Here is a 27,566-nt window from a genome sequence, read left to right as displayed (position 1 = left end):
GCTCTCCACACACCTAGGACTGCTTTGGGCACCAGCTGCAGGAAGCTCCGCACTGCTGGCACTGTCTGGGCTCTGACATGGTGGGTGAATGTTTGCTTTGGGTGGAGAAGAGAGCTCTAATGTGGGGGAGGAGCCTATGGTGCTGAAAGGACTCTGGCTCCCAAATATTGTCACCCTGAGTTGGAGTTCACCTTCTTCCTGAAGGCAGAGACAGGTACCTGTTCTGAGGTCGTCAGCCTGGGGAACTGCACTTACAAGGAGTCCTGGCATGGAACGGTCTTCTCTCGGGCTGTGGCCTCTGCTGCTGCTGGCCTGCTGGCCTCTTCCTCCTGGTGAGTGTGTGCTGCTGTGTGAAGGCCTGGGTGTCAGGGACACAGGTCTATAGAATATTAGTGACTGTGCTCAGGGATGGCACAGTGTTGGTGGTGTCTGATGCCTTACTTTGTGTGTGTGTGTATGTGTGTGTGTTTATTTTAACTAACTTTGATTTCACCAAAGCAACCATTTGGATTCTGTAACAATACAGAGTATTTATGGAATTGGGATGTGTAGTGAAGATAAGTCAGCTTCTTCTTCTTCTTTTTCTTCTTCTTCTTTTTCTTCTTCTTCTTCTTCTTCTTCTTCTTCTTCTTCTTCTTCTTCTTCTTCCTCTTTTCTTCCTCCTCCTCCTCTTCTTCCCTCCTCCTCCTTTTCTTCTTCTTCTTCTTCTTCTTCTTCTTCTTCTTCTTCTTCTTCTTCTTCTTCTTCTTCTTCTTCTTCTTCTTCTCATGGTTTCTCTGTGTAGGCCTGGCTGTCCTGGAACTTGCCCTATAGACAAGGCTGGCCTTGAACTCAGAGATCCACCTGCTTCTACCTTCTGGTGCAGGGATTAAAGGTGTGCGTCACCGTGCCAGTCTGAAGATGAGCTTTCTAATCGTGAAGCATTCTAAATGAAACCCAGAATGTTCTCTCTGTGTTTTTATTCTTATTCCTGAAGGTCTGGCTGGTGAGAACTTGGTGAATTTCCTGGGTGGTGATAATAAATGTGAAGGCCAAATACAATTGCTGTATGATGGACAGTGGGGCCTCATGTGTGGGGACGGCTTGGGCATGCAGGAGGCCTCAGTGATCTGCAGACAGCTCGGCTGTGGCTCTGTGCATTCTATTTCCCAGTATATTTTGACACCTGAAGAGATGAAACAACCTTGGCTATATGGTGCCCAGTGCCGTGGTGAGGAAGCCACCCTCTGGGAGTGCCTCCTGGGGCCCTGGGGGCCCCTCAGCGGCTGCAAATGCCAATGTGTGGCTGTGATTATCTGCTCAGGTAAGTTAGATGGAGACCTCAAGATCCTTACTCCCTGGGACTTCTCTATCTGTCTCGGTCATGGAAGCACGGAGGCAAATTCGTAGGGGAGGGTCTGGCCAGGTATGAACACATCCTAAGCTTGGAGTCTTAATCCTACTGGGTTCTCACCTTTTGTAGACACTTTCCTAGTAACTTTAAATAAGATCTCCGAGTTTTTAAAGTTAGCTACTTCCCTTGTTAATGTTGGCCACTAGAGAATGTTCCTATTCTGACTATGCATAAAGCAAAGCTCCAACCAAGGAGTTAGCCACATGGTGTAGAAGGCAGAAGCCCTGGAAGGATGGGGTTTGTTACTTTAGGAAAACAGCAATGGGTGGGGACACCTCCAGGGGTACTATAGACAGTGACTCAACATGGGGCAGTCAGTACCCATCCCTTGTGTTTGCCCTAGGGACACAATACCAAGACTCGGTTTCTCTTCTATGCCACCAGGTGGTACCACCCGACAAATTGGCCTAGCTGATGGTAGCAGCCCTTGTGCTGGGATTCCAGAGGCCACTGGCCTTTCAGGCCTTTCCCTGAGATGTGACTTGCAGAAGGAGGAGGCTGGCGTTCTCTGCAGACAGCTGGAATGTGGCACTGCTCTACAGTGGTCCAGAGCCCATCATAGAGCAGATAGGAAGCAAGAAGAGAAGTACATTAAATGCAAGGGAACAGAGCCTGACATTTTACATTGCCAGATCAATGTGAACTTCCTAGAGCAATGTGACCTTCTGACCTACACCCAGGTCATGTGCACAGGTAGGAGAACCCACACAGGGTATTCCACTCTTCATATTGTATATACATACAGGAAGAAAGGAGACCCAGATATCTGCTCCAAGGTAATGTCAATGGACCCCTTACCCCAGATACATAGCTGAAAATAATCCACTCTACCACCGAGATGTAGTTGTGGGAGACCCCAAGGTGTCCCCTGAAATCAGTGCTCACTGCCCTTTCCAGGACACAGATGGCCATGATTCTGTAGAAGCTGAGTGATCAGAAGGAGTGTTGGTGCTCAGGGTCTGTGTGGAGTCCAAGGTTCAAGGGAGGACAGAGCAGGGATCAGAGTATTTGGTCTGTAGTCCCCAGTGTTGTGGTCCTCTGTGTCAGGGCTAATGAAGGTGGTCCTGTATCCTCCTCCCACACCATTCATTTCTGGGGACCCGAAAGCAGCCATCAGGACACGTCACCTAGTGCCTGTGTGGAGGCTTCCCTGACCTCAGTCACTTCAGTCTGGCCTTTGTCCCAAGGACACCTGGAAGTCTCACTGGTGGGTGGTGAGCACCTCTGTGAGAATTCCCTGGAGGTTCAGTGAGAACTGACCTGGACTTGCTCATAGATCACATGTTATGCTGGGAGTTGGTATGGTGTGGCTGTGTCCACATCTGGGAGTTTGACTGGGGTTCAGTGCCTGGGTAGAAGCAGGTCTTCCACTGTGTGGGCAATGTGTCACTGATGTTCCATTGTCCATGAGAGCCTGGACACTGCTGTGGCCGTGACCAAGATGCTTCCCTGACTTTTTCAGGGGAAGTGAGTGAGGTTATGGACTGGTAGGGTGTGATGTGGTCAGAATCTGAGGTCTGGGCTGTGATGACCATGGATAGCTAGGCAGGTAATTCAAGGCCTGTGTTCTCTGATGCAGAGGTTCCTTGGCCTCCTTTTTACCTTCTCTAGCCTTTCAGGTTTGTTGACTTTCGTCAACCTTTGGACAAATGTCTCCTCAGTTCTGCTATGGATTTCAGAAATAGCTGGTCTGTCTTTTTTGAGTGTCATTGATGGTTTTGCATATTTTTATGGCAGACTTTAAAACTTGACATTGCAAGTCCAAAGTCCTACAGCATCACCTCTAGCTTTCCATGTCCTTTAGCACTATGTCCAGGGCTTTGATGGGCCTTGAGTCACCTTGTTTCTGGTGTGTGTGTGGGGGAGACCTGGCTCACATGTTCCACATGGATATCCAGTTTCTCCAGAACCTTGTTTGAGACACTCTTTTTCCTATGTGAATGGTCATAGTCCCTTTAAGAAATTTGATGACTGTAAGTGTGTGTGATGATTTTTGTACTATTATTTCTGTTCCACTGGTCTCTGCATCTAGCCTCATGCCATACCACATGGTCCACGTAGCTTTGCTGTAAGTTATGAAATGAGGAAGTTGAGTATCTAGCTGCTTGTATGGTTGTGGGTCTTTGGGAATTCTCATCTCTACAAGAATACTAGAATTAACTTTCTAACTTTTTGAGAACTTGCTTGGGTTTTGATAGGCATTGCACTGCATATGCCAACTGCTTTGGATGAGGTCATCATCTTCTTAGACCATGTCCTCAGCCCTTGATATAAAGCCTGTTCCCATCTATGTAGATCTTGTGCAATTATTTTTTCTTGATAAATTTAACTTATTAGAAGTGAAACAGATGGTATCATCTGTCTAGCCAGAGGCTCTTCATTTGATAAAGGTGGCTGGTATGTATTTTGTCTTGTGCAGTCAGCCTTAGAGCCAACCAGAAAGTGGGTGGTTACTCCCATAACATTCATGTCATTGTTGTGCTGATGGTCATGTCTTGCCAGGCCAGTCATTTTTATAGCTCTCAGGGCTCATGGATGGGTAAGACTGATGATTACTTTTCTTCTATGGCAGTATGCATCACACCATTCAGCATTATGAAAGCTGGATGGTAGCGATGAAATTTCCAGATCAGTACCCACTTGATTTCTTCATGTTCTATGACTCAAGTATGTGGTGTCTTCAGCAACAGAGACTTACTGTCAAATTCTGGAGACTAACCAAGAGCATTGGCAATAACAGGAACTATTTAGGGGTCTTTGTAACCTCAGTGACTAACAACTCTGAAAGAAGTAGCCCACTGACACTGGGCTTTTTTATTTGTTAGCCTGTGGCATCTCATATGTGTCCTGGTTAGTCTTTTGTCAGCTTGACATAGCTGGAGTCATTTGCAAAGAGGCACCTCAATGGAGAAAATCCCTCCATCAGATTCCCTGTAGGTAAATCTATGGGGGCATTCTTGATTAATGATGGATGTGGGAGGGTGTAGCCCACTATGGGTAGTACTATTCCTGGTCAGGTAGTCCTTGGGTGTATAAGAAAGCAAGCTCTGGAGAGTAAGACAGTAAGCAGTATTCCTTCATAACCTATGCTTCAATTCCTGCCTCCAGGTTCCTGCTTAGCCCCTGCCCTCATTTCCCTTCATGGTAGACTGTAAGCTATCTATAAGCTATCACTGCCCCAATCTCCTATTTTCTTTTGGTCATAGTATTTTGTCATACCAATAGAAGCCAAATTAGAACAGAGAATTGGTACCAGGAAGTGGGATAGATCTGCGGGGACAGACCTGGCCATGTTGTTTTTGGGATGCTTGAAGAAGGATTTTGACATTTTGGGCTAGAAAAGTCACTGAGTACTCAGAGCTTAATAGGCTGTGGTAGGAGCTTGGAAGCCAGGGATACTGAAAGAGATGCAGACAACAGGGGCCTGGCTTGGAAAGTTCCAGAAGGAAGCAAAGACTCTGTCTGGGCTGTGTATACACACACACACACACACACACACACACACACACACACACACATACACACACACATTTTGAATTAAGAATTTGTGGTCAGCTGGGGTTGAAGAATCAGCTATAATCAACAAGCGATCAGAACCATTGAAGATAAAACTTGCTGTATTGGGACAATTGATTCTGGTTATTTGGGACTGAGAAATCAGCTGCAATAAAAAGAGACCAGCATCCTTGAGGCAAAATCTTCTGGGCAGTATTTCTTCAGGGTCAGCACACAGAAGCTGTGGTCTGGGAGTAGGGTAGGGGTAAGGCTGCATCCCATGCTGGCTTCTAGACTAGGTAATGTGTAAAAATCTCCCCAGGTGGTACTGGTTTTGGCAGTGTGAGAACCCTAGGATTTAAAGGGTCATGGAAAAAAGTTGAGGCCTGGCACCATGTGGCAGGGTCAGAGTTTCTGAAGAGAGCTCAGGACAAGCTACTGGTGAAGATCAGTCTAGTTGCAGTGGTGACCCCAAAAATTTGGAGATCCCAGTACAAAGGGATGACCACCAAGGACAGCAGCAGCTGTGGCGTGGAGCTGGCTTAAGCCTATGAGGTAAGCTTTGTGTGCTGTGGATGGCAGATCTTGACAAGTGGACCATCCCAAGCCCATTGGAGCCAGAAGATCATGAGCGAACCCCAGCTGTCCTACCCCACTCAGAATGGCTAAGGTCAGCAAGAAAATGACAGAAATTCCTGGTAAGATGGGGGAAGAGGAACCCTCAGTCACTGTTGGTGGGAATGCAAATTGGTGTGGCTGCTATGGAAATCAGTATGGGGAATCCTCAAAAAGCTAAAAGGAAATCTATGATATGACCTAGTCATACTCCTTGGCATATGCCCAAAGGACTTGACAACCTACTCTACAGATACTTAGTCAGCAATGTTCCTTGCCACCCTATTTACAACAGCCAGGAAATGGAAACAACTTAAATGTCCTTCAGTAGATGAATGGATGATGAAAATGTGTGGTAAGTATACACAATGGAATACTATTCAGCTATAAAAAAATAAAATTATGATATTTTCAGGTAAATGGATGGGCATAGAAATGATCATACTGAGTGAGGTAACCCAGACCCCAAAAGATAAACACCATATGTTCTCTGTCACCTAGGTTCCTAGCTCCAAACCCTCAGATGTGAGTAAACAATGAGTAACCATAGAAACCAGGAAAGTATAAAGGCTTATAGGTGGTGGGATGCTATTGAGGGGAATAACAGGGTATAGGCAATATGAATCTAGAAATAGAAAAACTGGAAGGAGGCTCCAACTGGGCAGGCGAGAGGGAGGTCAGTACAGAAAGACATTGAAGGAGGAAGGATAATTAACATTAAAGTCATTTGATAAAGCCTCAAAGAATCATATTATATTTACCTAATATTATACTATATCTTCAGGGAAGTTACACCACTTGGGTTTACAATGCTCCCCACAAGGACCATAGACTAACAAACAACCCAGTACCTGGCACCAGAAACCTCCTTTTCAGTGGTTGTTCAGAGTACTTCAAGTGATTCCACAAATAATATATTTAGGCCACTGCCATTGTCTTTGGTTGCCTCTTAGAAGTTGAAGGTAAGCCCCTATTGCTGAAGACACAGCACGTTTGGGATACAGGGCTAGATTATTTGAGTTGCATCTAACCTGAAAGCCTCTTTTCTGAATTCTAGCCTCCATGCTACCAGAGAATACTATACAAGCTGCCAATTAATAGTCCACTGAGCAATGACATCCATGAACCACAACTATGACCAGTGTTATAAGCCATCTGTAAAGGTTCAAAAAGTGGCATTCACATATAGGTTGTAACCAACACCTGTCTAACTGAACTTAAGGCCCGCCAAGAGGAGGGAACTCAGCCTAGTCAATTGCCTGGGGCTAGTGAGGTCATGGATCTTAGAAGCGAATCTACTGAAGGGGTGTTCCCTTCTGGACTCCAGATTAGGCACAGACCATCACCCAAACACCAGTTTTCAACACAAAGAGATCTTTTATTTAGCAAGATAGAGAGACAGGGTGGCCGAATCTCAATAGGCAGAAACAGCAGCAAGTGCTCTGCAGGAGTAGTTTTTAAGGAGAAAAAAGGGAAGTCCACGTTGGGATGAGTTGGTAAGTTCTGATTGGACATGTCAGTCAGTGTATCCAAATACGGGATTTTGACAGCTGGACCTTGGTGGCCAGCCTCAGGGATGAGTCAGACATGAGGAAATGGTCAAGTAAGGAGTCTAGTGGTTTAGCAAAAGAGAATCAGGGTGTGGGGATGGGGAGTGGGGGGAGGGGGGCAGGACCTGTCCCCGTCAGCACTGTGTGTTTACCATTTTGGGCCTGTTAGAGCCCTTCTTTTACTACTGCTACTTGCTAGACCCTACTGCCTCAAACACATTCTAAATCTTATCCTTATGCACACAGATAAGTGCAGTTACCACCCCTTATCACAGGAGCCTCTCTTTGTAGGAAATGGAGACCATCATAGAAAACCACCATAGGACACACTATAGAATCGGTGGGTAGTGGGAGCTCAGCCCCAATGAATTCACCTACATCTCAGCTCCAGCATCTATGGCTCAGAGAACTGTAGCAGAGGGGAGTGGGAAGACTGTAAACTAGAATAGCAGAAGTCTCTCCTAGAAATGGATAGCATTTGTATAAACAAGACTGGGACAAAGCCAACATCAACGGACATGTTAATGCTGAAGGGGGAAATTTTCACAGTGCTCCACCTCTAGACAAAGAACCACTGGCAACTAATGACTGCAGGTAGGGAGAATTAGACTCTCCCAGGTGTAAGTCTCCTAATTATCCAATACAACCGGTCAGCACTGAAACCATGTATACACCACCAACCAAAAATACACTCATCAGGTGATGTATGTACATATGTGTGGATGTATGTACACACACATATATGTATGTAACAGTAATAAAAAACGAGACTATCAGTTTTAAAGGGGGGGCATGGCAGGAGTTGGAGGAAGGAAAGGGAAAATGATAAGTGATATAATTCTATGTTAATTAAAAAGATAGAAAAAAGATTATCATAGTAGCTATTTACTTTTGGGGATTTTCTGGATTTTAGAGTTTCTGTTTAGAAATTTAGTAATAGCAGGTGCATTTGCTTCATTTCTTGAGTTGGCATTTCCCCTTTATATATGTATTATATATTATATATTCCCCTTTTAATATTGTTCCTTTGTTTTGTGTCTTTGACATCACGACTCTAATGTGGTTTGGAAAGGCTCTTCTGGTCATATCTATTGCACTTATAAAAGTCCCGTCCTTCCCCTAGATGAGGGAAATTTTCTGCTATAATTTAACAGATATTCTGTCTTTATTTAATTCAATTTATTTTAAATCTCAATTCCTTCTATCCCATGAATTCTGAGGTTAATTTCTTGACCGTATCACTTCAGAAACTGTGACCCTGTTCATTTATTTTTTCTTTATTGAAGTATGAATGTGTCCTTCGACTTGGGGTTTTCAGGGTTCTTTCTTCTGCTTGGTCGAAACTGTTGGGACCCCTTTCACTGTTTCTGTATTTACTTCTCTCAGTTTCTCATTTCCAATATTTCTATTTTTTTTTCAAAATATCAGTTTTCCTTCTGAGTTCGAGTTTCCCATTGATGTTGTGACTTTCCATCATCGCTGCTCAATTTCTCACCCACCGAGTTAGAGTTCTCATCTGTTTCTGTCTTTCTTCTCCAGGTCTGCCTTCCTTTCCTTACCCCATTACTCTGTTCGTATTCCACCCATTTCATAGCTTTCACCTCAGTAGTTGAGAATCATGATTTTTGGGTTATGTTGCCTTTCGTATACGATTTTTGGTGTTTGTGTGTTCCAATCTGTTTATCTACTGGTTTGGATTCCCTTTCCTGTTTTATTGGGGAATCTTCTTAGTGAGCAGACTACTGCTGTGGACTCAAACCCCATTACCCATCAAGAAGGAGAAAAAAAACTTAATGTAGCAGAAACCACATCAAACTGAATAAGATACAGAAATACGCTGAAACAAACTAAAACACGTGAACTCACCAAGAGTCACCAAGAATCAGAACATGGCAAATGCTATAAAATTAAAAGGAAGTTATTTAGGGAAAATGTTTTTTCTTTCTCTTTATTCTTCTCTCATAGAATACTTTCCAATTGCAGTTTTCCCTCCCTCCCCTCTCTCCCAGATCCACTGCTCCTCTGTTTCCCTTCAGAAAAGATCAGACCTCCCAGGGATATCAAACAAACACGGCATAACAAGATGTAATGGCCCGGGCAGTGGTGGCGCACACCTTTAATTCCAGCACTCAGGAGGCAGAGCCAGGTGGATCTCTGTGAGTTCGAGGCCAGCCTGAGCTACCAAGTGAGTCCCAGGAAAGGCGCAAAGCTATACAGAGAAACCCTGTCTCAAAAAAAAAAAAAAAAAGAAAAAAAAAAAAACCAAAAACAAAAAAAAAAAACAAAAAAAAAAAAGATGTGATGAGACCAGGCACAAACCCTCACATCAAGGGTGGATGAGGCAACCCAGGTGAAATGTGAATGAATGGGGTCTAAGAAGAAAACAAGGGAAGGACAAACAGAAAGGTTAGCTGAGAAGAAGGTTAAATGAAAGAACGTAAAAGAAATTTGAGAACAGTGTTAGGAAGAGGAAGAGATTAAGTGTTTTTGTTTTGTTTTGTTTTGTTTTGTTTTTTGTTTGTTTGTTTGAGGCAAAGTCACACACTGTAGCCTTGGGTGATCTGGAGCTGAATATGCAGAGCAGGCTGGCCGGCCCCCAACTCATAGAGATTTACCTGCCTCTGCCTCCTGAATGCTGGAAGTAAAGGCATGAGCCACCATGCCCAGCTGAAAGCTTTTATGGGGAAAAAAAAAAAAGGATGAGAGCTGGCAAATCGGCTCAGCTAAGTGTTAGGAGTGCTCTTGCAGAGGACTCATGGCCAGCAGCTCCCACACTTCTCAGCTCCAGCTCCAGGAGAGCTGATACCCTCCTCTGGTTTCCATGGGCACTGGTGCTGATGTGAACATTCCTATACATAGTCACATACACATGTACATAATAAAAAGTAGAAACAAGTTTACTCAAGATGAAGTAAACAACCTACTACAAATACAGTAAAATGAGGTAAATATAAATTTAAAGACAAGAATATAAAATAACAAACAGCTTTTAAAAATAAGTAAAAAAAAATGTACTAAGATATGGTAAAGAGAAAATAAAGGGACATGCTGATTAGTTTTATATCAGCCCAACAAAAGCTAGAGTCATTTGGGAGGCTCAGTTGAAAAAATGCCCACACCAGATTCACCTGTGGAAAAGCTTTTGGTGCATTTTCTTGACTGATAGTGATATGGGAGGGCCCAGATCACTGTGGATGGTGCCACCTTTGGGCTGGCGGTCCTGGATGTTATAAGAAGGCAGGCTGACTAAACCATTGAGAACAAGCCAGTAAGCAGCACTTCTCTATGGCCTCTGCATCAGCTCCTTCTTCCAGGTTCCTGCCCTGTGTGAGTTGCCTTGACTTCTCTCAGTGATGGCCTGATATAGAATTGTAAGCTGAACTAAGCACTTCCTCTCCATGCTTCCTTTGCTCAGGGTGTTTTATCATATCGATAGAAACCCTAAGCAAGACATCTCCCCAGCGCTGGGTTATAAGCATGCACCACTGCATGCAGCAGTTTTTAGCCAGGCTCTGGGGGATTCAGAATCTGGTCCTCATGGCAGTGTTGCAGGCCTTTGTAGACTAAGTCATCTCCTTTGCCTAGAATTACTATTTGTTAGCTTTTTCTTACACTAATTTGAATGTGTTTTCCCATTTCCAGCTTTTGATGAGAAAATGACAGCTCATCTTTTATTCCCAACTATGTCAATAGCCACGTCCTTGTTGCTGCTTTGAACACTCTGACTTTTGAAGACTGATCATAGTGCAGTCTTCTTTAAAATTAAAATATAATTACATCACTTTCTCCCCTTTCCTTCTTCCCTTACTTCAACCCCTCCCATGTGCCCACTTCAGGCCCCACGATACTTCAACAGTGTGGCTCCCTACACAAGACCTAAACAACAACAGTATCAACAGGTATGTACTCTCCTTTTGAACTTCTCATGTTAGCATTTTCAATTTAGTACATTTTGATACTATTTCTCCAAATGACCAATAAAAAATATGTATTTAAGGTATACAACATGTTTTGATATATACATATTGTGCAATGTCTAATCAATGTAATCAATATATTAAGCCATATAATTATCATTTATTTATGGTGAGAACACTTAAAATCTACTTTCTGGTGAAGTGATAGTAATTATGTTGCACAATAGATCCCTTGACCTTACCTTTGTAACTAAATTACTGTGTTCTTTAACCAACACCCCTTCAATTCATGCCAATGACCTCCCTTGAGGAGACAGGAACTGAAGTCTTTCAGCTGAGTAAAGCTTTTCAGGCTGAGAAGTCCTAGCAGTAAGAGGTGTTCCTTTGTCTCTCTGATCTTCAGGCAAATTTATTAGGGTACACAATATATTACTACACTTCCTAACCCCAAGGCCTCTGGTAACCAAAGTGCTACTCAGCTCCTATGAGTACACAGAAGTATGGTCATGTGGTGACAGCCTTATGTCCCTGGCCTCTTAACATAACACGGTCCTTCTGACTCATCCATGTTCAAGATGACAGGAGGACCTTCTTCTTAAAGGGTAGAACACCACAGTGTGCACATAGACCAGTTTCCTTATTATTCATTCTTGAAACACAGGTTGTCTATTGTGAACAACAGATGAATTAATGTTGGAATGCAGATGTTCTAAACACATCAGTCATCTTTCAATAGGGTATTCACAATGACTACACTGTGTTTCCTATACATCTCTGTGCTCTTGCCCTGCCTCTCTCACTCCTTTTCTGCCCTTTCTCTCTCTTTTTTTCATTAAAATTTTTTCTTGCAGTATATTTTGATCATATGTCCCCTCCCCTCATAACTCCTTTCAGACCCTCCCTATCTCCCCAAGTTTATGCTCTGTCTTAAAAAAAAAACAAAATACAAAACCAAAACCCCCAAAACAAGAGAAAAAATACCCTCCAAAACAAAATGGGACAAAAATCCCTGCCCTTCCCCCCAAATTTATAGAGTTCCTTTTGTGTTGGCTAGCTACTCCTGAGCATGGGTCCTGCCTGGACTGTACTTGATACACTCAGTGAATCTCCACTGGAGAAAGCCTATGTTCCCTTTCCCAGCACTAGATTGTTTCATGGTTGGGGTGGGACCCTGTAACCACTTCCCCTTCAGCTGGAACCCCTCAGATTTGAACCTATGCAGGTCTTTTGTACGCTGCCACAATCTCTGAGGAGGACACTATTTCCTTGGAATCATACATTACTTGTAGCTCTTATATAGATCTCATTAGCCTTGAGGTGAGGGCTTTGATGAAGGCATCCCATTTAGGACTGAGTGCTCCAAAGTCTCACTTTCTTTGCTTTTTCTAGTTCTGGGTCTCTATGTTAATTACCATTTACTACAAAAAGAAGCTTCCCTGATAAGAGTTGAACAATGCACTGATTGATGGGTATAGCAAATGGCATTAAAAATCATTTTATTGCTACATTTCTTCAGCATAACAATAGCAGTAAAATTTCCCCTAGGTTCATGACCTATTTAGTCTTAGGTTCTTGGTATGGAATATCAGGTATAGATTACATCTCATTCAATAGATATATGATATTGTGAATGGTATTGTTGTCCTGATTTCTTTCTCGGCCTGTTATTTGTATATAGGAAAGATATTGATTTTTATATGTTACTTTTACATCCTGCTGTTATGCTGAAAGTGTTTATTGGCTGTAGATCTATTCCACTTGAGTCTCTAGTGTCTTTTATGTGTAAAATCACATCATCTCAAAGACTTTCAAATTCTTCTCTTCCTGTTTGTATTCCCTTGATTTCCTTCCATTGTCTTGTTGCTCTAGGTAACACTTCAAGTACTCTATTGAATAGATATCAAGAGAGTGGGCATCCTTGTCTTTCTTCCTGAATTTAGTGGAAATTCTTTGAGTGTGATCTCTGCTTAGGTTAATATTGGTTGTGAGCTTTCTGCAAATTTCCTTTCTGCTCTCCTCAGGATTTTTATCATGAAGGGATGTTGGATTTTGTCAATGACCATTTTTTGCATCTAATAAGGTGATCATGTAGTTTGTCTCTAAGTCTGTTTATATGGTGGATTATGTTTACTTATTTGTGTATGTTGAACCATCCTTACATCTCTGGAATGAAGCCAACTTGACTTGGGGGATAATCTTGTTGATGTATTTTTTAATTTGCTTTGCAAGTATTTTATTGAGAAATTTGATTTTGCATCTATGTTCATAAGGAATATTGTTGTATAATTTATTCTTTTTTTGTTAGGTCCTTGTATGGTATTGGTATCAGAGAATAGTGACTTTGTATAAAGAGTTGGAAAGTGTTCCTTCAATTTATATTTTGTGGAATCGTTTGAGGAGTATTAGTATTAGCTCTCCTTTGAAGGTCTGGTAGAATTCTAAGCTGAGCACATCTGGCCATGGGCTTTTTATTTTCCTCTCTCTCTCTCTCCCTCCCTTCCTCTCTCCCTCCCTCCTTCCCTCCCTTCCTTCCTGTAGGGATATTTTTAATTACAGCCAGCATCTATTTCACTAGAGGCTATGGGCTTGTTATTTTCATCATGATTGAACATCAATAGATCATACAGATTTAGAAATTCATGCATTTCTTCTAGGTTTTCCAGTTTGGTGGAGCACAGAATTTTTAAAGTATGTCCTTATGACTCTGAATTCATCAGTGGCTGCTGTGATGCCCTCCTTCATCTCTAATTTTATTAATTTGGACCCTCTTCTGAGTCTTTTTGTTAATTTGGATAAGGGTTTGTCAATCTTGTTGATTTTCTCCGAGAATCAACACTGTTTCATGGATTCTTCATGGTTTGTTTGTTTGTTTGTTTTGGTTGTTGTTTATGTGTCTTTATTTCATTGATTTCAGCCCCGAGTTGGAGCATTTTCTGCACCTCCTCTTTTTGGGTCATGTGTCTTATTGTTCTAGAACTTTTAGCTGCGCTGTTTAGTTACCAATATGACATATCTCCAACTTTTTAATGTAGGCACTCAGTGCTATGAACTTGCCCCTTAGAACTGCCTGCACTGTGCGCCATAGCCTTGGGTGTCTTGTGTTTTCATTTGCATTCAATTCTAAAAAAAAATGTTTTAATTTCCTTCTTGATTTCTGTCTTCAGCCAGTTGTGAGAAGACTGTGGAATTCCCACCCCTTGCTCCTACAGTTCTTTTGAGAGGTGGTTTTCTCCTCAAGAAACATGGTGTGAACCCTCATGTCAGCTGCAGGCTTGGCTGTCCCACCTCTGTGGGAAGTCAATACACCTAAAGTTGTAGCTAGAGTTTTCCTGCCTTGCCCAGAGTCAGGACAAATCTACATCACCCGCCAGTCCCACAGCCGCTCAGACCCAACCAAGTAAACACAGAGACTTATATTGCTTACAAACTGTATGGCCGTGGCAGGCTTCTTGCTATCTGTTCTTACAGCTTAAATTAATCCATTTCCATAAATCTATACCTTGCCACCTGGCTTGTGGCTTACCGGTGTCTTCACATGGTGCTTGTCATGGTGGTGGCTGGCAGTGACTCCTTCTGCCTTCCTGTTCTTTCTTTTCTCCTCTGTTAGTCCCACCTATACTTCCTGCCTAGCCACTGGCCAATTAGTATTTTATTTATTGACCAATCAGAGCAAAAGATTTGACATACAGGCCATCCCACAGCATAAAGTTGCTGCTCTCACACCTGTCCTGACTTGAGAATAGCACATACTGGAAGCTTGATGGTGTGACCAAAATTTTTGTGACTATGCCTTCACAAAACAAAACTTACCACATTCACTCAGGATCACACCTTCCATGTCTAGACAATTCTGGGCTTCTTTTCTCACTAAATTGGCCCATGTCATTCTCATGTTGTTCTCCATCATTGTCCCACTGATGACTCTGGGCATGATCTTCCCCATCAAAAGAAAACCTGTGAACACACACATCCAGATCACTGTGGTTACATGATTCCTGGGATATGTGTTTTCTCCAGTCCACATGGAGCAAGTTGTACAGGTATGTTAGCATCCACGGTCAGATCTAAATGGGCCCTGATGGGGTTCTGATGAACATTGGATTCACCTAGTATTTTGTGGTATTATTGACCTTTGAGGTGCCACTGTGGAGAGTAGAACCTCTTGGTCTGTCTGGAGTATGGGCTTTCCTTCTGGTGCCTATAGGATCTCCTAGCCTTCTGATGAAAAGAGGCTGCTCTAAGCTTGATGAATGATGGAACCTTCTTTTATCCCTGAACACCAGACTGCTCTTGAGGCAATTCAGCCTTCCATCCATGTAACACACACTGTTGTTTGACTTTTCCTGGGCAGATGTGAGCAAAATTTTATTCATCACAAACAGGGGACAGAAACAACAGATCAAAGAAATGCTTCAACAAGAGTCTAGTTCAGTGAACCAGGGAATTCACTGCGGTCACTCACAGGAGCATGGATGAAGAGCTGCTTTTGGAGCATCTGTGACACTAGGCAAATGCATCACCAAAAAGCTCTCTCTAGCATAGAGTCAACCCATGAAAACTATGTCCTTGGAACTCCCTGAGCAACCTGCAGGCAGCTTAACAGGCAGGAGACAGCCCAGCATTGTTAGTGCTTAATAACCTTACAAAGGAGCTGGTTACCAGCAGAGGGCAGCTTAGCGGAAGGCCTCAGATCCAGTGGGGATTCCCAGGCAGTGTAGTAGGCTATAATCTTCTTCTTGGTTAAGGGCTCCAGGCCTTATTTTCTACCACCCTTCTCTGTCCCCATTCTGACTAGTTCCTTTCCTCTCTGGATACTCCATAATCATCCCAAGTACTTTGCATGGTTAAGCTAGGTAAGGATCTAACTCCCATCAATAAAGTTGGAAAATATGCAAATTTGTTTTATTTGTGGGAAATCATGTGGACACTTTGTGCTGGCCTCATAAGATGGGACTTTTGGGTCCTAGGCATTGGCTTTATCAAGTTAGGGCATGGTCATGACTGAGGTGGAAAAGGCTGAGGAGAGGGGTGGTCATGGGTGTGAGGAGAGCCTCCTTCTGTGACCAGGGTCCCTTTCTTGTTCAGGGAATTGGAATCCCCTCTCATGAAGCATGACTCTGGAACACATTCTCACAATGGCTGACACTGAGGTAATTTGATACTCTATCAAGGTCTACTTAGGAGGATTCCTGTGGCCTTACATTTTGTGCCACCATTCTGTCATTCTTAATAATTTTTCATTAAAGAAAATTGGCCTTTAATTTGACTCTGGATATGTGTCTTTTGATTGGCTGAGATAATTCTATCTTGAGGTTTTTATAGCCCAGGCCCACTCCCTGTCTCCTCTTGGCCTACTTTAGGATGCAATGAGATTGCCTTTATGACTTTCCTGCTGCCATGCCTTCCCCTCTATGGTAAACTTTATCTCCCTGACTTATGTGCAAATAAATCCTTTCTCTCTTTACCTTCAGATACTTGGTCACAGTAACAAGTGAAACAATAAATAGTCATGGAACTTCCTAAATGGTTCCCAGGGCTGAATGTTGGGTGGGCGTTTCTGAATGTTTGTTTCTCGGGCTCTGTATGAAAGGGTTCTGAAAATGGGGCCTCAACTGCTTTTGATCACATGCTTCCTTCCCAGGAACCTGTGGGCCAAGACACCTAGAAAGGCTGTTGTGTACCTCCAGGGTCACAGGTGGCTCGTGGTTTGCCCCTTTCTCTCTCCCTTGAGTCTCTTGGGCAGGGCTTCTTAAGCTAAATTTCCTGACTAGGCTCTAGATTTATTTAATTTTGTAAAGCAAAGCTTGATTTTTTAAAATAACTCCTCCATATTTGGGGTTAAACATACTGCTAGATTTTTTTATATGTAATAAAGTTATTTTCTTTTTGACTGTTCAGTGCTAGCATACAAAATAATTGTTATCTAAATAATTTACATGTCTGTGTTGATATGTATTCTGTAACTTGGTGGGGTAGTGTGTTATGTCTGTTACTTTCTTTGTGAAGACCTCAGGATTTCCTACATATGAGATCCACCAAATACAGCTTTGCTCTGTCTAGCCTGGGTAATGCTTCTTCTCCTCCCCCTTTTTTTACTGTGAAAATTGTGTTTGTGTGTGTGTGTGTGTGAAAATATATATAGATAGTATGAATGCATATATATGTGTATTCATATATATGTGAATGTATATATATACATTCATTATATATATATATTGCCCACTTTTGATTTTGATAATGTGGGTCCTTGCTCTCCATTTTTTATTGGTCTATCCAAAGTATTACACAAATACTTTTGATGTAAATTTTTCTGGTCTCTATATTATTTATTTCATCCACAATTCATATAGTTCCTTGTTCTTAGTAGCTTTGCATTTTTCTTTATTCTAGTGTCTTTAAAGTATAAAGTTTTGCCATTAATTTGAGCTCATTTTTGTTTTAAAACATAGGTGTTCACAGATGAAAATATCCCTCTAAGCACTGCATATTTGTTATTTTTTAATTTGGTATGTTGTGCTTTTACTTTCCAGTGTTATTTCATTTTCTTTTTAACTTGTTTGCTTCTTAAATATTTACTTTATTTTAAAATTTTGTGTATGTGTGTATGGGTGCCTGTGGAGGCCAGAAGAAGGGCTCAGATCCCCTGGAGATGGAGTTCCAGGTGGTTATGAGCTGCCTGATGTGGGTGCTGGGAACTGAACTCAGGTCTCTGCAAGAACAGTAAGTGCTTTTTTTTTTCCATCACAGGCAATTTATTTTGTTCTATTCATTCACAGTTAATACAGAAAATACTTGGAAACATTTCCATATAATGTTTGACACAGAAATCATCAAATAGAAGTATACAATGTTGACAGGAGGCAGTACATTTATAATTTATAACCCCAAATGTATTTATAAATTAGAAATGGAAAGATCTACAAATGAAATTATGAAGGTTCACCAAAGTCATTTAATCTGTCAGTTTCTCATTCATTTTTATGTCTTAATAATATTCTATTGTATGAATAAGCCACATTTTATTTCTCTCCAGTATTTGATAGCTATTTGAGTTGTTTTAACTTTTTTACTATTAGCAACACACTGCTGTAAACCTTCATGTACATGTTTCATAGGTGCACATTTTCAGTAGTTTGAGGATATATTCCTAAGGGTAGAATTGTTGAGTAACAGAGTAACAATGTTTTGCATTTTGACCAACCACCAAACTGTTTTGCCAAAGTGGCACACCATTTTACAATCTCACCAAATCCTTGTTTTTAAGGCTCTGATTTTTGTACAAAAGCATTCAATCATTCTGTCAGACCAAACCAGGAAAAGTAAGCTATAGTTCAGAGCTGTTCTATTCTATGAACAGTAAGTGCTTTTAACCACTGAGTTATCCCTCGGGTTCTATGATTTGATTTTTTTTTTAAATCTCATTAGTTGTCTGTGTTACTTTGAAAAATGTATATATTTCTTCTCATATATTTTTCTGTTATCAATAAATTTTTCATTGTATTTAAAATGACTGTTTTCATTTAAACCAGCTTTTAACTTTATTCAGATTTGTTATGTGGTCTACGATATGTTTCATGCTGGGAAGTCTCCTGTGTGTCAATCAGCCTAAATTGGTTGTGAGGGTTGCTACAATTCTCTCCTTCCTGACCACATTCCCTATGGTTGTTTTGTCTACTGGGATGGCAGCTTCCTTCTTTCCTTTCTTTCTTTCTTTCTTTCTTTCTTTCTTTCTTTCTTTCTTTCTTTCTTTCTTTCTTTCTTTCTTCCTTCCTTCCTTCCTTCCTTCCTTCCTTCCTTCCTTCCTTCCTTCCTTCCTTCTTCCCTTCCTTCCTTTCTTTTTTTTGTTTTCATTTTTCTTTATTAAGAAATTTTCTACTCACTCTACATACCACCCACAGATCCCACCTCCTCCGACCCCCCAGCCCTTCCTCCTGAGCCACCCCACATCCCCACATCTCCCAAATCAAGGTCTCCCATGGGGAGTCAGCAGAGCCTGGCACACTGAGCCTAGGCAAGTCCAAGCCCCTCCCCACTGCACCAAAACTGCGTCACACCACAGGCACCGGGCTCCCCAAAGCCTGCCCATGCACCAGGGACAGATTCCGGAGATAGCCGCTTTCTAAGTCTCCAGTCACTATTGCAGAACTGTATACACTTCCCAGTTCCCTCAACAAAGTCTGTTTCTATTTCCCAAGGTTCTGCTATTTATGTCCTGAGCATTGTCATTTATGATTGGTGAAATGACACTTTGATCAATTTATAATGGTCCTTTTGTTCTCATGTCACAATTTTTCCTTATAGTTTTTCTGATCTGGTGTCAATTCATTACTCAATGTATAAGCACACCTCTCTGTCTGTCAACCTATTTATGTGTTAAAGTGAATCTATTGTAGATAATATATGATATATTTTTAATATTCTGGGATTCTTTTCCTTTGATAATAGATTTAATTCATTTTCATTCAAAGTAACTACTCACTAGGCATTGATACTTCTGCCATTTTGTTGTATATTTCTGTGTGTTTTATGAGGTTTGATTTTTTTATTTCTTCCAAATTGCATTTTGTGTTTACTGATTTTTTTTGCATGCTGCTTAGTTTTAGAAATTTAGTTTTCAGCATATTACATTTTTATTTTTTATTGTTTAAAAGCTATTCTAGTGATGTTTAGCATTGTATATATTTTGTGGCATATTCTGTGGCCTTTTAATACATATATATGTGGTATAATGTTCAATTTTGATAATCATATGTACTTAGTCAGAAATGTATCATTTTCTTTGAATGCATTCGAAAATTGTTCCTATGGCTTCTTTGGAAATATACAATACATTATACATCTTCTCTTTATTGTCCAGTAGAATAGCAGAACTTATCTTTCCTTCTTTTTTTTCCCCCTGAGACAGGGTTTCTCTGTGTAGTTTTGGTGCCCATCCTGGATCTTGCTCTGTAGACCAGGCTGGCCTCAAACTCACAGAGATCTGCCTGGCTCTGCCTCCTGAGTGCTGGGATTAAAGGTGTGCACCACCACTGCCTGGCTTATCTTTCCTTCTTAAATGTAACTTAGTGTCTGTTGATCAACTTTTCCCCAACCCTCTGTCTCCCGTGCCACAGTCTTTGGTACACACCATGCTAACATAAAATTCCATGAGATAACCTCTCAGATTCTATGTATACCATGAATGTTTTTCTTTCTCTGCATTTTTTTCATTTTTTAATGTAATGATCACCAGTTTCCGACTTGTTGAAAATGACAGGATTTCATGATTTTTATGGGCGAGTAATATATATATATATTTATTTAACCTATTTATCAGAAAATAATATCAGAAAATAAATATATATATATATATATATTTAACCTATTTATCAGAAAATAGGTGGTTATATTGGTTAACTATCTTGGATCTTATGAATAACATTGTAATAAACACGGTGAGTGTGGATTCAATATATTTAAAAATTGTTTTCCTAGAGCTACCTTTGGTACTACAATTTATGCATTTTATTTATAACTATATGCTTTGAGTTAACATCAACTTGACTTCCATAATTACATAATATAAATTATATAATTATATAAATTCTGTTCCTATATTATTTGTTTCCTCCTTTGAGCAATTTTCACAAATTATTACATCTTTTTTTTTGTACATTGATGTTTTGCCTGCATGAGGGTGTTGGGTACTTGGAACTGGAATTATAAACAGCTGTGATCTGTCATGCGGGTGCTGGGAATTGAACCTGGGTCCTTTGGAAGAACAACCAGTACTCTGAGCCATCACTCCAGCCTCCATATTTTACATCTTTTAATTAGGGGTTATCTTTTCTATAATGTAGGAGAAGAAGTTGCATTTCAAAACCACAGCATCATAGCATCCATGCTTCCTTATTTATATGCCAGTGTTCTTTTTTCTTCATGCAACTTCAGGATGCTCCTCAGGACCCTGTGGTGTCACCATGGAGGATGTGATGCTCCCCAGGGCCCTGTGGTGTTATCATGGAGGATGTGATGCTCCCCAGGGCCCTGTGATGTCATCATGGAGGATGTGATGCTCCCCAGGGCCCTGTGGTGTCACCATGGAGGATGTGATGCTCCCCAGGACCCTGTGATGTCATGGAGGATGTGATGCTCCCCAGGGCCCTGTGATGTCACCATGGAGGATGTGATGCTCCCCAGGGCCCTGTGATGTCATGGAGGATGTGATGCTCCCCAGGACCCTGTGGTGTCATCATGGAGGATGTGATTCTCCCCAGGGCCCTGTGATGTCATCATAGAGGATGTGATGCTCCCCAGGGCCTTGTGATGTCACCATGGAGGATGTGATGCTCCCCTGGGCCCTGTGGTGTCACCATGGAGGATGTGATGCTCCCCAGGACCCTGTGGTGTTATCATGGAGGATTTCTTTCAGGGTTGAATGTAAACAGTGGACTAACAAGGGGCTCATCCAGCCTTCATTTGCCCCAGAAAGTCTCAGTTTCTCCTTTACTTGGAAGATGAGTATTGCCAGAGATAAGAATCATTGTTTGACTTTTCCCCCCACTACTTTGAATATATTTCCCTACTTCTGGTTACTACTGTCATGATTTTGATGAGACATTGGCTCTCAGTCCTTTGAATCTGGAGTGGATAACAATGACTTCTTTGTTGCTGCTTTAGGACTTGCTGATTTTTGACAGTTTAATTAAAAATATATTGCCTTTGTGGTCTTAAAACTTCCTTACATGTTATTGTTTTCATTTAATAATGTTAAATTTTATTTTTTCTCCAATAGATCAACAAAATTATATACAGTTAAGGTGTCTAACACGATTTTTTTCTTGTTCTTTTGAGACAAGGTCTCATGTAGCCCAGGTTAGACCTGAGCTTTATTGAATATCCTGCCACCACATTCCAAGTGATGCTGTAGGCATGTACCACCACTCCTATCAAAACCATGATGTTTTAATATGTATATACATTGTGGACATAATATATGTGCTACCTCATAAGCCTATCATTTGTTTGTGGTTAGAACAGTTTAAATCTACTGTTTTGTTAATGTGCAAGGACAGAATATGTTGGTGTAAACTAAAGTCACCATGCTGTAACACAAAGCTCATGAATTTTCACCTCTCACCCCATTGTACTGGCAAACCCTCTCGAGACCCTTGCAGTCCAACTTGCACAACCAAAGTTCCTGGTGACCACAGTCCACGCAGCTTCTGTGAGCTTGATGCTGCAAATGTTGCTTACATCTGTGGCCACATGGCACTTATGCTCTCAGTGTCTGATCCCTACATGTTGGGTCTCAGCATGCATGGGAAGCTGTAGGTGCTAGAAAGAGTGGCTGAGTTTACAGCAGTGTTTGTCCTGTAAGTCGTGATGTGGAGCTCTGCAGGTTGTAGAATGTCAGGGCAACATCCCTCAGAGGGTGTCTATGAGCACATTGAAGTTGTCCTCATGGAAGAGAGTGGAAGGGCCTCCAGAATCCAAGAGCCTGGTGCGTAAAGAAGACAATGAGAATGTAGAATAGCACAAAGACAGACTGGAAAGGATGTGAAGAAGGCTGGGCACTCCTCATTCTGCAAAGTGTGTCTCTGTTTCCCTGGGTCCATTCGCTATTCCTGCTTTATTGCTTTCAATAGGGCCTTCATGATGACCAGTGCCTACATTTTACAGACCCAAATGCCACTCCCCTGTGTCCCTGACCAGTACTTATTTATCTAGGCTGGTATACTGAGTTGTATCTCATTTCTTTCAAGGCTGGTCCTTAGACTGGGTGTTTTATTAAGCAGGTAAAAGCCTCAGAGTAAGTGGTTCTTGCTCTTTCTCGGGGTTCTTCTGAGGTGTGCACACAGCTCCTTTAGCACCTGATTCCTTATGGCTATCCTTGTTAGTCCTTTCCAGAAACGTTGTGATTCCACCACGGCCCCTATTCTGGGCCTCTCTTCTCTTCCTAACCTGGAACATGTGTTCTCATTTGTGACCAAGGATTTTGGGTTTTCTACTCATCCTTCTTTTCACAGTTCTTTTGAGGAGAGGCTGACTCCTGATGAGGCATGGTGTTGACCTTCTTGTCACCTCCAGGCATGGCTTTTCCAAGGCCAGCAGCCTGTTAATGTACTGGAGGCTTTAGTATTTATGTCCACCTTGTCTTTTGTCTAGCACCCACTGGAAGATTAATGGTGGCCAATGTGATAAAACTTTCTCAGATCAATTGTGATCATATTTATTCAGGACCACATTCTGCATGTCCAGAGTATTCCTGGACCACAGCTCTCATGAGACCAACCCATGGTCACACCCTGTTTTCATCTCTCCATAGACTTCCTACTAATGACTACTGTATGTGATCTCACTGAATGAGAATTCCATGAAAAATACATCAACCTTTGTGGTGGTATTGTGTTCCCCAAAATATTGTGCACCATAATAAACTTATCTGGGGTCAGAGACAGAACAGCCAGTAGATACAAAGGCTAGAAAATGGTGGCACTCACACCTTAAATCTAGCATTCCAGAGGCAGAAATCCCTCTGGATCTCTGTGAGTTCAAGGCCACAATGGAAACAGCCAAGCATAGTGACTCATGCCTTTAATCCCAGAAATCGGCCTTTAATCCCAGGGAGTGATGGTAGAAGGCAGAAAGATATATAAGGTGTGAAGACCAGGAACTAGAAGCATTTGGCTGGTTAAGCATTCAGGCTTTCAAGCAGCAGTTCAGCTGAGAGCCAATGGGATGAGGACACAGAGGCTTCCAGCCTGAGAAAACAGGATAAGCTGAGGAACTGGCAAGGTGAGGTGGCTGTGGCCTGTTCTGTCTCTCTGATCTTCCAGTGTTCACCCCAATACTTGGCTCCGGGTTTGTTTTATTAATAAAGACTCTCTAAGATTCCTGCCACAAAGCTTCCTCCCCAAACGCAACCATATCCTGTCTGGGAAGTATATTTCCTGGAGTCCTCTCGCTGTGCCATATGGGCCAAGTTGCACATTGGTTTTAGTATTTGTTGTCTTATAAGCATGGGCCTGCATGAAGTTCTGGTGAAGTTCAGATTCTCCTGGCATTCAGCTGCAACATTGACCCTCATGGCGTGTCACAGTAGAAAACAGAACCTTTTTGTGGTTTGGGATAATAAACTGTCATGGAGCCTGGTTCATACACGTTCTTCCAGGAGTCTTGGTCCCAATTTTCATGGAGCGTTAAACACTGTTAAACTTCATGTTAGGACAATGGCAAGTAATGTGAGAGTTGGTGACCAGGATATGGCAGCTCAGTCAAAGGCCTGAGGGTTCACTGAGGATTCCCAGGTAGAAGAGGGCCTGCTTCTTGTCTGTCTTCACTATGACTGGATCCTGTCTCCTTCCTGGGAGTGGATATCAGCCTTCACTTCTCTTGCCTGTTTCCCTTCTCATACTTCTCATTCTTTCCCACCCAGGAGCTCCATATCACCACTCAGCACCTTTTTTGGGAGCGGCTCCAGCTCCTTTCATAGAGTTGGAAAATTTACAAATATCTCTCATTTGTTAGCTGTATTTGTGGGAATTTCGGTGGACCTCTGGTCAAGTGAATGGATAGGGGCTCCATGAGAAGCTCCCAGAGAGGGAGAGAAATGTGAAATGAAAATTTTAAGTCTATTTACTAATGACTAACACATCTTGGAAAGATCCTGGTCCTTGTGCAGATCTTCTGTTTGAGGGAGAGAAAGATACTCACTCTTCTGCTTGACCCCGATTTCACGAGGCACAGACACTGAGAGCTTGTTTCTTGTCCTCCTCACCTGGGGTTGCACTGGGTACCAGCTGCAGGAAGCTTCACACTGCTGGTGTTTTCTGGGCTCTGTCACAGCAAGTGGAAGCCTTCTTTGGGTTACAGATGACAGCTCTGATGTAGGGGAGGCTCCCAGCGTGCTTATAGGCTCTGACCCTGGAACAGCATCACTGTAAATTAGAGCCCACCTTTTGCCCGGAGGCAGAACAAGTACCTAAACTGAGACGATCAGTTTGGGGAGCTGATGCTGCAGTGGGATCCAGAATGGCAGTATCTTCTCTGGGTCTGTGGCCCCTACTGCTGACCTGCTGGGCCCTCCCTTCTGGTGAGTGTGCATTGTTATTTACTGTGTGTGAGGGAGATAGGTGTGCAAAATATTGGCAACCAAGGTCTGTAGTAGCGTAGTGCTGGTGATGTCTGGTGCCTCGTTTCTTTGTGCTAGTTTCCACTAACTTAGGTTTCATTAAAGCAAACATTTTGATGCTGTTATAAGTCAGACTGTTCATTGTGAGGGAATCTAGGAAAAGGAGTAAATGATAGACAGCGATGATGAGTTTTCTAATCAAGGAGCATTTTGAATGAAATTCCCAGTATCTTCTCCATCTAACTCATGTCTTATCCCGGAAGGACTGACTGGGGAGGATTCCCTGAATCTCATAGATGGTTCAAACCAGTGTGATGGCCGTCTGGAAGTGGAGCACAGTGGGCAGCGAGGCCTTGTGTGTAGTGACCACTGGGGCATGCAGGAAGCTTCAGTGATCTGCAGACAGCTTGGCTGTAGCCATGCACGTTCTACCTTCCAGTACGTTCTGAGGCCTGAAGAGATGACGGCACCCTGGCTGTATGGTGCCAAGTGCAGTGGTGAGGAGGCCACCCTCTGGGAGTGTTCTCTAGGGGCCTGGGTGCCTCTCAGTGACTGCAAGTGCCAGTGTGTAGTGTCAATTTTGTGCTCAGGTGAGTCAGATGGGGGCTGCTCAAATCCCTAGTCTCCCCTAGTCTTCTTTCCTACCTTGGAACTAGAGGCATTGAGACAGTGTCCAGGGGAGGAGGGGTGTGGTCAGGTGAGAGCACCTTGCCTCTATAGAGTACCATGATGAGAGACCACGGCAGAAGCTTCCTTCTCTGTTCTGAAGAATATCAGTTCTCCCTCTCCTTGTTTCTCTCATCAGTAATTTTTTTCTTATATATTTTTTAAAGTCAGCCATCTGCTCTGAATATCATTGCTGTACTTAGTTCATCTCAGGGAACACCTTGGGGTCCCTATGCACTGTCACTGTGCACCAGGCACAGCTCAAGTCAGGAAGACTCGACAGATCGGTTTGTGAGGAACGAGGCCCGTCCCAAGCTCTCCTGTGAGCTCCTGTCTCTCCTTAGCACACCCGGTCTGTGATAGCATTCTGGGAGGATGGGCTCTGTTTGCCTGTCATTCCAGGGTAGTAGTAAAGGTTGGCGACACCACCAGGGATCCTGTGCACATTGCTTCAGACGAAAACGGTCCGCAGACCCTGATCATGTACTCTTGGCAGTGGCTTCTAGGAGTGGGTTTTTCTTCTGTGCCACCAGGTAGTAACTTTCAGCAAGTCACACTGGCCAGAGGTGCCAGTCCGTGCGCCGGGTCTCCTGAGTTGTTGAGCGGGTCTTTCCCAATCCTGAAGTGCGACCTGCAGAAGAAAGAGGCAAGTGTCCTGTGCAGATACCTGGAATGTGGCACCGCGCTGCAGTGGTCCAGAGCTCATCATGGAGCAGGGACTGGAAGTCAAGAACAGAAATTCTTGTCTTGCCAAGGAACAGAGCCTGACACTTTCCACTGCAAGATCAATGTGAACTTTGCAGAGCAGTGTGACGTTCTATCCCCCACCGAGGTGGTGTGCACAGGTAGGAATTCCCTATTAAGAGCACGTTAGTGTGAATAGAGGGTGTCTGTATATGAAGAAAGGGGATCAGGCATCTGCTCCATAGTACAAGGTCCATAGAATCTTTGCTATATCATGGTTGACACCATTCCACATTGCTACGGGGAGCCACTGGGATATCCCTGGTAGGTAAATGTGTAGCTGGTACTGTTCTGGCCAGGATTTCTTTCCAGTCTGAACCTTGGAGTTAAGGGGCTATTAGGTCAGTGCCCATCTACCCTGCCTACTGAAACTGAGGTGTCCATTTCTTCCTTGAAGTAAAAGGAGAATGTTTATGGTCAGAATCTGTGTGGAGTCCATCCGTGATTTGAAGGAAGGCAAGAGGAGGGGTTCTTGTCTGGAGACCCCAGTGCTTGTCCTGTTGGTCTCTATGTCAGGGCTGGCCAGATTGTCCCACATCCTTCTACATCATTCCCATTCAGGAACTGGATATCAGCCAGCAGGTCACTTCATCTCAGCGGCCTGCATGGAGCCTGCCTGACTTCAGTCCCCCTTTCAGTGTCAAGAGTATATGAAGGCCAACTAATGGGGTGTGAGCATTCCAACTGTCATGCTGAACTCAGTCTTCTCATGGCTTGCCTGCTTTTCTGGGAACTGGGCTATGGGGTGTCCATGTTCACATCCTGAAGTTCCTACCTTGGCCTTTGTAGAGAGGCCCCTCCACTGTTTTGTCATTGAGCTGCTGTTGTCCCACTGTCTGAGGGAGTATGGGACTATTGTGGCCATTGCCAGAATGTTCTATTCACCTCCTCCAAGAAAAGTGAGTCAGATGACAGCCTGGTGAGATAGGGTTGGTATAGCGCTGGTTAATTCTGGGGTCTGGGTGATGGACTGTGGTCATCATGGACAACTGAACAGCCAGCTCAGGGTGAGCATTTTCTGTCCTAGAGGGTTTCTGACCTCTCAGTCATCTCCTCAAACCTTTCATGTTTGT

The 27,566-nt window shown here is 42.8% G+C and overlaps 1 protein-coding gene and 1 pseudogene across 1 annotated transcript in view; both read left to right on the top strand.

The window, feature by feature from the left end:
• Positions 1 to 268: 268 nt before the first annotated feature.
• Positions 269 to 25,875, top strand: LOC119088711 (annotated as a pseudogene).
• Positions 25,876 to 26,230: 355 nt separating this feature from the next.
• Positions 26,231 to 27,566, top strand: part of LOC114692211 (scavenger receptor cysteine-rich domain-containing protein SCART1-like) — a 49,819-nt gene continuing 48,483 nt past the window's right edge. Inside the window, exon 1 of the mRNA XM_037202993.1 lies at positions 26,231 to 26,594. Within this exon, the coding sequence (XP_037058888.1) occupies positions 26,231 to 26,594 (364 nt within the window). The remainder of the gene's footprint in view (positions 26,595 to 27,566) is intronic.

The sequence above is a fragment of the Peromyscus leucopus genome, chromosome 1, assembly GCF_004664715.2.
Source record: "Peromyscus leucopus breed LL Stock chromosome 1, UCI_PerLeu_2.1, whole genome shotgun sequence".
Taxonomy (NCBI): Eukaryota; Metazoa; Chordata; class Mammalia; order Rodentia; family Cricetidae; genus Peromyscus; species Peromyscus leucopus.
The sequence above is the reverse complement of the archived record's forward strand: the minus strand, read 5'-3'. Positions and strand labels throughout refer to the sequence as shown.